The 12,962-nt window shown below is 50.5% G+C and overlaps 1 protein-coding gene across 1 annotated transcript in view; it reads right to left on the minus strand.

Moving 5' to 3' along the window:
* Positions 1 to 12,962, minus strand: part of GRIK3 (glutamate ionotropic receptor kainate type subunit 3) — a 238,654-nt gene that overhangs the window by 65,044 nt on the left and 160,648 nt on the right. The window contains exons 4-5 of the mRNA XM_010352665.2: positions 11,189 to 11,370; positions 8,763 to 8,816 (exon numbers count right to left, since the gene is read on the minus strand). Of these exons, the coding sequence (XP_010350967.1) occupies positions 8,763 to 8,816; positions 11,189 to 11,370 (236 nt within the window). The remainder of the gene's footprint in view (positions 1 to 8,762; positions 8,817 to 11,188; positions 11,371 to 12,962) is intronic.

Below are 12,962 nucleotides of genomic sequence, written 5' to 3' on the forward strand. Positions count from 1 at the left end.
CAGGACATTAATCCATTTTCTATCCAACCTAGAAGTCTTAGTCTGTGCTCCCCCTAACCCCACCTATAAATACCCAATTCCTCAAACGCTCCTTGAGTCAGCTTTTCCATCCTACTGGTTCTCTTGTTAGTGAGTTGAATCCATCTCCGACACATGTTCCTTCTATATTTGCATGAGACTCACGGTTTGGATTTTTTGAAATATATACTTGCACAGTCTAGATTGGCCCTATCCCACTAGTGGAGAAACTGAGTCTTGAGGTCACTGTCTGAGCTCCTCCTCATCTATTGTCTGTAGTCTCCCACACTCTCCCCTCACTAAGCTGCCCTCCCTCTGGCCCCCAGCCTGTTTTCTCCCCTGGGCCCCCCACTTAGTCACTCCATCTGGTGCTGGGAGGGAGAGGCTGGGGACACACTTGGGCTGTGCTTGACTCTCTGTGACTGCCACCGTCATGGGGAGCATCCAGCCCCATCACAACTGCAGCTTTGGTGAAATCAACAATGACTCATGGAAAGATGATGAGTGATAAAGCCTAGAGCCCTTTCACGCTAGACTGGCTTCCTCTGGTCTCTGAGCAATGTTTCTAATGGGCATTAAACTTCTGTTCCTCCTGCACCCCCAAAGTGGCCTCCTTCTGGAATACACTGTGTTGGTTTCCTGTTCAATGATTTGGGGAGTAGGGAAGGGGTTTGGAGCTGACTTAAGCCCAGGCAAGAAAGGCTGGTCCCAAGCTTGCCCAAACAAATACAGTCTTGACTCCAGGTCTGGGACAGGAAATGGGCTAGGTGACAGCAGGAGGGAGGGGCTTCAGCAGATGGGGGCTTCCCTCTAAGATGGTTAGAGGGTGTCTCTGTGACCCCAGCGTCAATAGGGAGTGGGGGGTGGCAGTGCTCAGCCCTGCACATGGGCTCCACGGCTTCATCTTCACAGTCCTCCTGTGAAGGAGGCATTGAAAAGCACTCTATTCTATTTTTATAGATGAGAAAAGAGAGTCAGAGAGGTGAGGTGACTTACCTAAGGTCACATAGCTCATACAAGTCAGAGTTGAATTTGTACCCAAGTCTGTTTCAATGGTGTGCTGCCACTGGCTCACACTGGCTAGTGAGAGCTGAACGTTAGCATTTCTTCCTAACTCTGCCTTCAGTGACATTACATGGCTAGCTTGGTATTGGCCATGGTAGGAGTATTTGTACCATGGAAATTTGCAAGCATTACAAATCAGGATTTCTGTGTTATGTCTTTTTCTCCCTTTCAGAGAGCTGGCTGTCAAACATGGACTGATGTATCATTGATTGTTACTCCAAACCCTCTGTGTTCTATGTCTCCGGTGGGTGTCCAGGACGAGATGTGCATGAGAATTGTCTTTGGGAATTTTATTTTTATAGAGTATGAACCACACCTAGATATTCTGCTGCACAGTCTGTGGTGGAGCCTGGGGAGTCAGTGTTTTGAGAAGCCACTAATCTAAGTGATACTCGTGACTGAGAAACACACACAGATGGGTCTGGGTTTAGATCAGGATGCCTCCCGAATCAGAGAAGGGCGGCAAGGAGGGGAGAGAATAAACATCCCAGGAGAGGTCTCCCTCCCTCGGCTCCTCCAGGGCGGCTCCCTGAGGCAGCCAGACACGGGCCAGACCACCTGGGCTCCAGTTTCACCCTCTCTCCTCACCTCAGTTGCCTCATCTGCAAAATGGGGTTGATAATGTCACCTACCATATAGAGTTGTCATGAAAAAGAAGTGAGTTTGTAGATGTCCCTAGAACATGTCTGGGACATATTAAACATCACGTATGTGTTTGACACATGTTTATGTTCTGCCTCGTCTGGCAGTAGGTTGCGACAGCTACTGAGTATAGCCCCTAGGGCAGGCATAGATTGGGGTCTTCCTACCTTACTCCTCTTGGCAATATCAGAACAGTCACAGTCAGTTCACATCTACTGAGCACCTACAGATCTCAGAACTACGGTAGGTATTGTTCAAAGTACCTTATTTGTAGTAACTCATTTGATTTACATGGGCACTCTACTGGGAGGGTGCTATTATTATTTTATATTTATAATATTTTATATTTATATTTATTATGATTATTATTATTACTCCACTCTACTAGGAGGGAAAGAATTGAACCACACAGATATTAGGCCTTTTGCTCAAGTTTCCGTAACTGGGGAGTGAGAGTCAACAGCAGGCTACCCAGCTCCAGAGCCCTCCCTCTCCCCTATGATGACGCATCTCCTCCTACCCAGAGGCTCTGACCGCCCGGCCCCCAACTCATGCCCACTGCCAGGGCAGTCACCTCTAGGCAGGGACTAGAGGGATCTTTCTAAAGTATAAATCCAAGCCTGTCATTTCCACACTTCAAATACTTCCATGACTCCTTGTAGTCTTTTCAGAATACAGTACAAATTCCTTAGTACAGTTTTCCAAAGCTCTCCACCCCTCCAGCCTCACTTTCCTTCCTACCCTCTCTCATTTTTTGTCCCAGAGCACCCAACTGCGTTAGCCTCCCTTTCCCAGTCTCGCTGAACCCTGTCCCCTTCATCCTGCTTCTCATTCCTCTGTCCAGCACCTTTGTATGCCTTCTATTTCCTGGCGAGAATGTCTGTCTTCTTGACCTCCCTTGGGTGAGCTATTCTCCAAGAATCAGTTCAAGCGTCACCTCTTCCAGGAAGCCTCTCCTGATTGCTCCCGTACACATGCACAACAGAGTGGGTCAGAGGCGATTCTGCTCTTATCCTGAGACTTCTGGGCTTTCACGCCACTGGTAACAACTGCTTGTGTCTGGGTCTGCCTCCCCTATGAGCTGTGGGCTGAATATTCCTTTTACTCAAAGTGGAAAGAAGGGTCAGCCAACTGACTGGCTCCTGGGGCACTTAAACATCACCGGGAAGAGCCTGGAATGTAGCCACAAGTGTTTCACATCCTCCTCTCAGGGGGAGCTTCAAGGAATGGCAGATGAAAATACTAGGTTAGTGCAAAAGTCATTGCAACTTTTATTATTATTTTTAATGGCACCAACCCAATATCTTCCCCATGATGTAACTGTTATTGCCGGGAAGTGGCATTAATTGTGATTGTTTATCTATTAATTTATTATAATTCTTTTTTCATCTCCAGGCTTTTACCTACACATGACATGTAGCAGGGGCTCAGCTGGGGCTAATTAATTCGGGGTTATCTACAGACTGGAAGTTTAGGAGTGGGTTGGTAAACTGCCTCGGGTGGAGGATGAGATCTTCCCCAAACTGCCTTTCAACCAGGAGGGTCTGGGGAGCTGGAAGGATTTCGTTTTGGACAGTGGTGTTATGCAAGTTTGGTACCAGGGCTGACCTACTGCGGCCATGGAAGAGAAGCTGAGCTCTGCCTACAGGGGGCGCCCTCCTCACCTTTCCTTGCATGGCGTTCAGCCTCTTCTCCAATTCAGTGCTGACCTGATATCTAAGGCTTGAAAGATGCCAAAGCTTTAGACTGCCCAGGGCCTCCATGACTCGATTCACCCTTATCTAGGTAACCAAAGGCCAACCTGACTCAGTGTGAAGGGCAGCATCTCTGGCCTTGGTGGGGGCTTGGGTGCTGATGGAAATAGCCCTTCTGGTCTCCAGAGGCAGCATTTGGTCTTTTGAGACTGACACAGAGGCTGTAGCCGATCACAACCCAGGAGGGGGCAAGTTGGGGTGGCAGTGCCTGGGATCACCTTCCTCCCTGTCATCCCTGAGCCTGGGCTTAGCTGCAAAGTGTTGTAGGGCCCGAGGCACAGAGTGCCCCCATCCCCATGACACGAGGACAATGACAATGGGGAGCTGGTGAAGAGGCTGTTTTGTCCAGCTCCAGTTTTTTTTTTGTTGTTGTTCAGACTGCCCAGGGCCAAGACCCCAAGTGCTGTACACTGTGAACTGTGTGCAACCTTACTGCTTGGCAAAAAGTTGCGTTCTCGATGCCAAATGTTGACACACTGAATTCAGTATCGACGAGGGACCTTTTGGAAACATTCAGCATAACATAATAGACTAATTCATTAGCACCCCTTGGGTCTGAATGGGTAGGAGCTGAAGCTTGGAAAACATCGCCTTAAGGAATGACAGATGAAAATATCTTCCCCATGATATAACTGTTATTGCCGGGAAGTGGCATTAATTGTGATTGCTTATCTATTAATTTATTATAATTCTTTTTTCACCTCCAGGCTTTTACCTACACATGACATGTACCAGGGGCTCAGCTGGGGCTGATTAATGCGAGGTTATCTGGGAATGGCTCAAAGCTGGTTGGAACAGATAATGGCAGCTGGGGTAATTAAAATGTCTTCTGCATGGAAGAAGCAAATTTGGAGAATTTTTTAGAGGCGAAGAGTTGGTGATGTGGGCTTCCTAAAGGGAAGGAGATAAATGCCAGATGCCACTGTGCTCCCGAATAAGCCACAACTGACCAATGGGCACAAAGAGGGAGGAACACGAGGCAGAGGTATCAGCAACAGGGCTGGAAGAGGATCCTGAAGACCAGAAGCAGGATATGACTGAGGGAGAAGACCAGGGGGACACAGCTGGTGCTCTGACCGATGGGGTTCTGCTGGGAGATACTCTGGTAGACCCCGCCCCATACTTCACTGCAGAACTGTGTGTATTGCAGGGGCTGTGCCTCCCTGGAAGGGTCCATTCTTTCTGACCCTCAGATTGTGTGGGGAGGAAGGACAGTAAGCTGGAACAGCCACGGACAGAACCGGGAGTCAGGAGCCAAGGCCTCTTGTCACTGACCTGCTATGAAACTTCGGGCAGTGCCTGATGCCAGGTTTCTCCACCAGTCAATGGGGAGTGCAAACTGCCCTGCTGCTGGCCTCAAATGCGTAAAGAGAAAAATTAGACGGCTTTCTTCTTGCTTTCTTCTTTAATGTGACAGAGTCTGGCTCTGTCCCCCAGGTTGGAGTACAGTGGTGCAATCATAGCTCACGGCAGCCTCTAACTCCTGGGCTCAGGCAATCCTCCTACTTCAGCCTGCCTTCCAAGCAGCTGGGATACAGGTCTGCCCAACTATGCCTGGCTAATATTTTTATTTTTGTAGAGATAGGGTCTCACTATGTTGCCTAGGCTGATCTTATACTGGCCTCAGGCGATCCCCTTGCCTTGGCCTCCCAAAGAGTTGGGATTACTGGTGTGAGCCACAATGTCCAGTCCTAAAATCAGAGGGGTTTGGAACTGGTGAAGCATGGGCACTGCTGGGATTTCAGGAAGCTCCGTTTCCCCATTGACCTCAATTACTATGCCTGAACCAACATGGCCAGGCATTGTGTGGAATCTGAGCCGGCCAGAGGAGGCCAGGGAACACTTGTTGTGGACTTTCAGCATGGTAGGTTTCAGCAGAGGGCTCTGGAGCTGGACAGCTTCCTGCTGCGAAAAAATCCTTGCTTTTCCCCTTTCTTGCAGAGTGACTTCGAGTTTCAGTTTCCACGTTTCTATAAAACTGGGAGAGTCTATCTCCCTTGGAAAGTTGTTCTGAATTTTGGATGGGATGGGGTATGTTGAGCACACAGAAAGCAAGAGCAGGAGTTATTTATTTAACACTTAACCAGTGATAAGTGCCAAGCATTGTTCTAAGCATTTTATGATGTCAATGCACTCTGTGTAACAATCCTCTGAGGTAGTAATATTACTGTCACCATTGTATAGATGAGAAAATGAGGCACAGAGAAGTTAAGTAACTTGCCCAAGGGAGTGGAAGAGTCTCAATTCTAACTCAGGTCAACTGGCATCAGAGTGGTTTTAACTGACTGCTCTGATGTGTTGACAATTTCACTGATTACTTTCCACATTGCATTGCAGTCATCCATCCATCTATCCGTCCGTCCGTCCATACATCCAGACATTAATGAGCACCTACCATGTGCCAGGTTCTATTAGGGCGCTGGGGACAGAGAGGTTAACTGGGCACAGTTCTTGATTCTTATACACACGAAGGAAGCCGCCAGCTTGTGAGCTTTGTGTTGAATCCATCTATGTACACCCCTCCCACCCAAGTGCCTAGTGCAGCGCCCAGGACCTCGGAGAGCATTTGTATATGGCTGCTGGATAAATGAATCAATGAATGATTAAGAAAATGAAGAAAAATGGACACTGGCTGGGGCTAGTCTCTGTTCCCTAGAGACTTTAGCACACCACAGCTGCCCTGGGTATATCATATCCCAATTGACCATCCATTCCTCCTTTGCCTCTTCTCACCATCTCTTTCTCTGATTATCACCGACTTTCCCGGGTCCAGTTGTGGATTGGCTGAGTATCTATCAGTCAGTGTTTCTCAGTGGGGCACCATAGGCATCCGTGGCTGGACGACTCATTTCCAGAATCCTGCCCATCATGGAATGTCCAGCATCCCTGATCCCCACTCACCGATTTCCAGTCTTGGTGGCAAATAAATGACTGGCCTCCACATAGCTAAATGCTCCCAGTGTGGGGGTTGTATCAACAGCAAGATTGCAGAAACCACCCTTGGGACAGATGACTACTTCTTGGCCAATCAGCTGAGGTCTGCCCGTGGGAAGAGAGAAAGAATGCTCTCTAAGGTCCTGGGCACTGAGCTAGGCACTTGGGTGGGAGGGGTGTACAGAGATGGATCCAACGTGGAATACAAGATAGGGCCACCAAGCAGAAAGCCTTGGGACATTGGGAGGTTCCGGTAGAATTGGGTGTGGTCAGAGCAGGAAAAAAATGTACATATCTCCTTCACCCACCCTGAGTACTGCCCTTGCCACCCACTCTGTACGCACAGGGCCTGTGATTAAACCCTGTCTGGGCCTTGCTCCCAGTCCCAGCTGTAAATATCCTATTAAAAGCATCTCTGCCTGGCTCAAGCCTCATTCCAAGGCCAGAGGGGGTGGGTCCTTGAGCTGGCCAAATGGCAGGGCCTGAAGCTTTGGCCCCTCAGCCCTGCAGCCTGGCTGACCTTCCAGGACAAGACTCTGGGGAAGGCACCATCCCAGTGACCCCAGTACCCTGGCCATTAATGCCATTGGCCACTGGGTTCAAGATCGAAGGTCTTAGAGAGAGGATCCTAGTGTCCCTGGGTCCAGGAGTTGTTCTTAGCACCCAAGGATCTCAGGATGGGATAGGGAGGGCTGCCATGAGTGGAGAGAAGGCTGTGGACCCCTGGAATGTGCCCCACCCACCTTCCCAGTCTTGCTCCTCTGCGCTGCTCCCAGCTCTGGACAGAGGTAGAGTTTTAGGGGTCTGGTAGCCTCATGCTAAGCCTCCATTGACTTTCCAGGAGACAGCACGGCAAGAAGAAGCCAGTTTAGGTGGTCGGAAATCCAGAAGGGATTCAGGGGAGCTGACTTCACCCTGCCTGATCTCAGTCGCCAGCTTCCAGGATCCCTTTCTCCCAGCATGGCTTCTGGCAGGTCCCCAGTTCTGAGCCCTGGATCAGGAGAATCTCAGGGTGGCCCCTGAGCTCTGCTGTGGACACAGGGTGCAGAGGGAGGGCCTATAGGGAGCATAAGTGCTTAATAACCAGTTCTCTGGGGGAGGGGCCCTTATTTGTAGCATTTGCTCACTTCCATTGTGTGAGCGCGTGTAAGCTCTCCCATCACAGTGATTTCAAGCTACCAACATGACACCGGCTTAGGAGGAGATAATGCAATTGGCTGTCACCCGCTGGATCAAGCCAGCTCCTGCATACCACAAAGAGCTAACTTGCCTCTTGGCCTTCGCTTATGCTGTTCCTTCTGCATACAATGCCCTTCCTCTTTCTCCCTTGGTGAACTCCTATGGACCATTTGAAGCCTAGTTCAAGATCTGCTTTTCTGTAAGACTGCCTCAAACTTCCCACCTTCCACCAGACCCTTGGAACCTAGGGGCTCCTAGGTGCTGGGTAGGGAAAGCTAGCTGGGTGCTGGATAAATAAATGAATATGGTTAGAGGTCTGCAGGGCTGCAGTGGCTGGATTGACATACTGCAGGAGGTTTTTTGAAAAGCGACAGGGCGGTCAGTGAGGCTGTCACTCGCCCCAGATCCAGGATGGGTGGAATAGTCTGCCCAGGGCCCCAGCAGGGTCTGAGGGTGTCTATCTGCAAGGCAGGATGGCTCAGGGTGGGTGCTCTTTTGGCACAGGAATCTCTTTATTCTGCTGATCTCAGGCCACAGCTAATTATCCTAATGGGTTTAAATGGCCCTAAATGTTCTCAGAGTTTGGACAGGACCCATCTGGAGCCTGTAGGTGGGCTGGGCTAGCTGACAGTGAGTGGGCAGACTTCAGTATGAATGAGGATGGAATCCAAAGTGACAATTCCCGTGAAGCCCGAGACATGTGTGGGGAAGTGTGGGTTAGGAACCGAGGGTCATGATAATCATAGTAATGAATACTTCCAGAACTCCGCATGTACCAGGCAATGCGTGTTACCTTATTAACTCATTTGGTGCTCACAGTAATCCCAGGAGGCAGAAGCCCATTTTGCAGAGGGAGAAACTGAGGCAGGGAGGTTAAGTGATGTAGCCAAGGAACCACCAGTGGTGAGCAGAGGAGCTGGTGTTCACATTCACTCCAGAATCCATGTCCTGAATTATAACATGATGCTGCCTCTCAAAAGTGGGCAGGTCACAAAGACATACTTGTGCCCTTACCCGGGGCCACCCCTGCAGCCTGAGGAAGCAAGTCCAGCTTGGGTCTCCTCTAGCTGCAGCAATTGTCTTCAGTGGGCTGGCCCAGGCTAAGCCACAATGACCTTGATCCAAGAGAGTCCCACCCCTTTCCTGTGCCAGGACCCAGAGGTACATTACCAGAGTGGTGAAGATGAAGTGGTAGTACTCAGTCATCATGCCCATGGCCATGGCCTACGGAAAAGCAGAGCGTTAGTGATCAGCAGGGAACCTCTGAGCAGCCCTCCCCCAATCCCCACCCAGGGTTGAGAATGGGACTGGCAGTGGGTTGGGAAAGGCTGGCTGCTTGGAGTGGGGTGTCCTCTGAGACCACCTCTGAACAGTGACAATGACTGCCTGGCAGACAGCAGTTGATTTCACACTGGAGTGTGCTGTGAAGTCACCCGGGACAGATTAAAATGCAGATTTTTGGGTCACATTCTTCAAAGATTCCAAATTCTGCAGGGCCTGTGGGGTCTAGCTGCCTCTTTTGAGTAAGTGTCTCTCGGCCTGCCACACTTAAGAGAAATGCTGATGGCATCAGTCCGAGGCTGCCTTCTTAAGTGCCCTGGACTCCACTCAGCTGAGCTCCCTGTCCTGTATCCAGAGGCAGTATGTTTCCCGCCAACCCCGCTAACCCCCTGGCCCAGTTAGGCCTGAGCTGGGAGGTTTGTCTTCAGCCTCCCCAAGAAGGGCTGAGACATCCCTGCTCCCTTAATCCTGGCTGACCACAAAGCAGGCCACATGGCCACTGTGGAATTCTTACTGTCCGTCATCATGAAGTCTACATTATCTATAGTTTATGTATGTTATTAGAAGCCTATAATCTATTATACTAATGACTATAATGCATTTTCTACAGAGTTCCTCAGAATGCCGGGCCCACAGAGGGCTCTGGGGGAAAATGTCACCGGGTCAAGTACACTTTGCAAATGCTGCCCATTCCCTCCCACCTTTGAAGAGTCACAGCCCACCTCAGCACCTTAAAGGCTCAGAGAAGTCCTGCAAGAAGCAGATTGGCTTAACTTCGTTTAAATCTAGCTTTGGCTGAGCACAGAATCTTCACTTCTAATTCCAGAAGTTTTAAAATCAGACAGACCTGGGAGTCCATTCTGGCTTCCTGCCTGGATGACCTTGGGTCCATTACTTTCCCCTTGAGCCTCAGTTTCCTTACCTATAAATTGGGCATGAGAATTGTCCCTGTTTCCCAGTGTGGTGGTAAATGACGAGCTACATGGACCCGGCAGAGAGCAGCTGCTCAGTAAACCAAAGCCGTGATTGTCACCATTCCTCTGTTACATATGCCATGGAGGGGGAGGAGAGGCACCGGGCACAGCTGACCGGGAGGCTGAGGGTTATGGGCTTTCTGGGGAGTGTGTTTCCTCGACAGCAGCTTGAAAGATGCCCAACGCCAGGTGTCAACTGCCTGCTGGGTGTCAGAAGAAACTCCTGATGTTTTCCTCCTTGCACTGAAGCCTCCATAATGGTATGAGACGGGGATTATGAACCCCATCTACAGAGGAGGGGAATGACTCCTGGGCCGCTTGCTCCAGGGCACACAACGTAAAAGGGCAGAAGCAGAACTCAAACCCTCAAATGAGCCTTTTAAGTGTGGCATAAAGGAGCTTCCTTTGTGGGGGAGCTGGGGATAGAGGCTGCCATTCAGGCCTGGCACCCCTGATGGGGCCCAACTGGAAGATGGGACTTGAGCTCCTCAAGGCCTTGAGAACGTCCCAGTTCAGCATGTCTCCTCCTGCACCCCTTAAATCACCTGGACCCTGAGGGTCATGTGTCAAAGCCCCACAGAATGCTACCTCCAATCACCAGAAATGCTTTCGGGGATGACATAATTGCCTTTTATACAAAGCACCAGCTCAAATCAGTGGTTTTGGTTTCAGCTGTGGCACCCTTGGAGGGGGTGGTAGGCGATTTCACTGTTTATTTTCTTAGGTGACTGGCGGAGCTTGGCTCTCATCCCCAGCAGGCCATGCTGAGCTGTGCTTGGGAATGAAGGCCCATCTGGGACTGAGAGCCATTCTCCTCCCCCTCTTTCACTGCAGAGCTGAGCAGATGGTACGAGAGCCTCGATAAACCTTCCAGTAATAGGAGAGTAACACCAAGTGCCGTGGGCTACGGGGAATTAGTCACTGGAAGAGGCAGTGAGGCATTCTGGGGGCTGTTCCTGAGAATCTGAGGCCTCTCTGCTTCCTGGAGTGCTCTGCTCCTGTGTGGCTATGGGCATCTCCCGGCAGCCTCTGCCTCCAACAAGCACTGAGGTGGGATGGAAACTTGCGTCTACTCAGCACTCTCCCTGTGTCAGGCCTGGCTGGGCAGATCATCCATCCTCACGCCAACTCACACAGTAAAGACTGCAGTGTCTGTTTTGCTGCTTGTGAAAATGAGGCTCAGAGAGGCAAAGTGACCACCCAAGGTCACATAGCAGGAAAGTGGCAGAGCTAGGAGTCAAACTTAGATCTGGCAGCATCACACCTGCATTTGGGAAGGGGAGGTGGGAGAAGTGGCCAGCAGCTCCCAATCATTCCTCCCGCTGGCCAGCACTCACACACCTGCTTGAGGATCTGGGCTGCCATAGTGTGGCTGCAGTCGAAGATAATGCGGAATTCCCGGCCTCGTTTCATCTCCTTGAGCAAGGGGCGCGAGTCGTCAGAGTCGACGGGGAGCTGACGGATCTTCAGGCGGATGTTGTATCTTGATGGGGCCATGATGAGCTCCTGCAGTCGGATGAGCCCTGAGGGGCCATGGAGCACAAAAGACACATGTGTACCGCATGTATCCACAGCTCCAGGCATCCACTCGGACTCGTGTGCACACACATGCCCATGGCCACAGGTCTACAGACACACACAGACAGATAGTGGCCCACAGAGACTTGTGCACGTGCATGGACAACACTGGGTATATATGTGCACATACAAACACATGGCTACATGCATGTGCATGTTGATATGGGCAGGAATACACTTGGGCTTATCAACACATGTGTATATGTAGATTAAGGCCTGTGCACACACTGGTGCATGTACACACATATGTAGATTCAAAGGTAGGCACAGATAGCAAATTCCCACTGACCACACCCATCTGCTCCTCTCTAACTTAGAATGGCTGTAAAGCCTTCAGGGCCTACATGAGAGTTCACCCTTCTTCTTCTGTACCCATCCCCAACATTGTGAGACATGGGACATGATTTCCCTCAACATCTCCAGTGAGCTGCTTTCAGGATATGGGCACAAAAGGCAGCTCCAGCCTCAGTGGTACTAACCTGCACCAACCACTAGACTACGTAATGCCAGGAGGTATTTGCGTCTCACCCTCGTCCCCACTAAAGGCAGGCTGCCTTGCTAAACCTTACCCACTTTTTTTCAGGTTCAGTGCAACCACCTCCTCCATGAAGCCTTCCTCTTTTGCTCTGTCCAGAAAAGATCACCCTCTCCTCCAACTCAGTGGCCTCTTCCCTCAGCACTGGCCTCCTCTGGCACCACCTCATCCTGCCACCAGCACCTTGATATCTGGGGCTGGGTTCCCACCACCTCCAGCACAGGGCCTGGCACTCAGGTGGTACTCAACAAAAGTTTCCGTAATTGGATTGACTTACTGTTTTGTTTTGTTTTGTTTTGTTTTCCTCCCCCACTGAAAAATCTGTCCTCTACCTTGGTTGGCATTTTTGTAAAACCACTTAATCTGGGGACTTCCAGGGAAGACTAAATGTCACTTCCTGGAGACAAATGGCTTGCTTAGCTCTAATTAAGTTCGTTTCTGTCCCTATTTCAAGGTCCATTTTTGCTGACTTCTTTCTGCACAGCCTGGGAGCAAGCCTGCTTGCTACTCTCTATATGCTTCCCGCCCCCTCCTCCCCTCCAAAGAAGAAGCTGAGCCAGCACAGGGCCAGGTCCCAAGCGGGCCATCCCCTCTTGCCTGCTTGGCCCCTAGTCATCCCCAGGACTCAGTGTCCGGTCCTGGCCGCATAGTTCACACAGTATGTTCCACCCCTGCCCCCTACTGCCGCCCCGGCCACTAATGGCACTTTGATTTTCCTTTGGGGAAAATCTCCTCCCTGACTCTTAGTTTCTGTGTCTCAGGAGGGGTCCATCGCCAGCTCTAGGGGCAAAGCATGTGGCCCCAGCCTGGGAATAGGTATTGACTCAGAGAGCGGTGCAATACCGTCGACTCCCAGAAACTGTGTTAGAGCAACTGGCACAAAAAGAGGGTAAGAAACACTCTCTTTTTCACCCAACTTCAAATAGGGAGGTTGTAAGTCTGGGGTCTCTACGTAGACCTTGAGAAGGATTCCAACAGGACAGATGTCAGAGAGAATAAGTA

The sequence above is a fragment of the Rhinopithecus roxellana genome, chromosome 12 (assembly GCF_007565055.1).
Source record: "Rhinopithecus roxellana isolate Shanxi Qingling chromosome 12, ASM756505v1, whole genome shotgun sequence".
In the NCBI taxonomy this organism is placed as follows: domain Eukaryota; kingdom Metazoa; phylum Chordata; class Mammalia; order Primates; family Cercopithecidae; genus Rhinopithecus; species Rhinopithecus roxellana.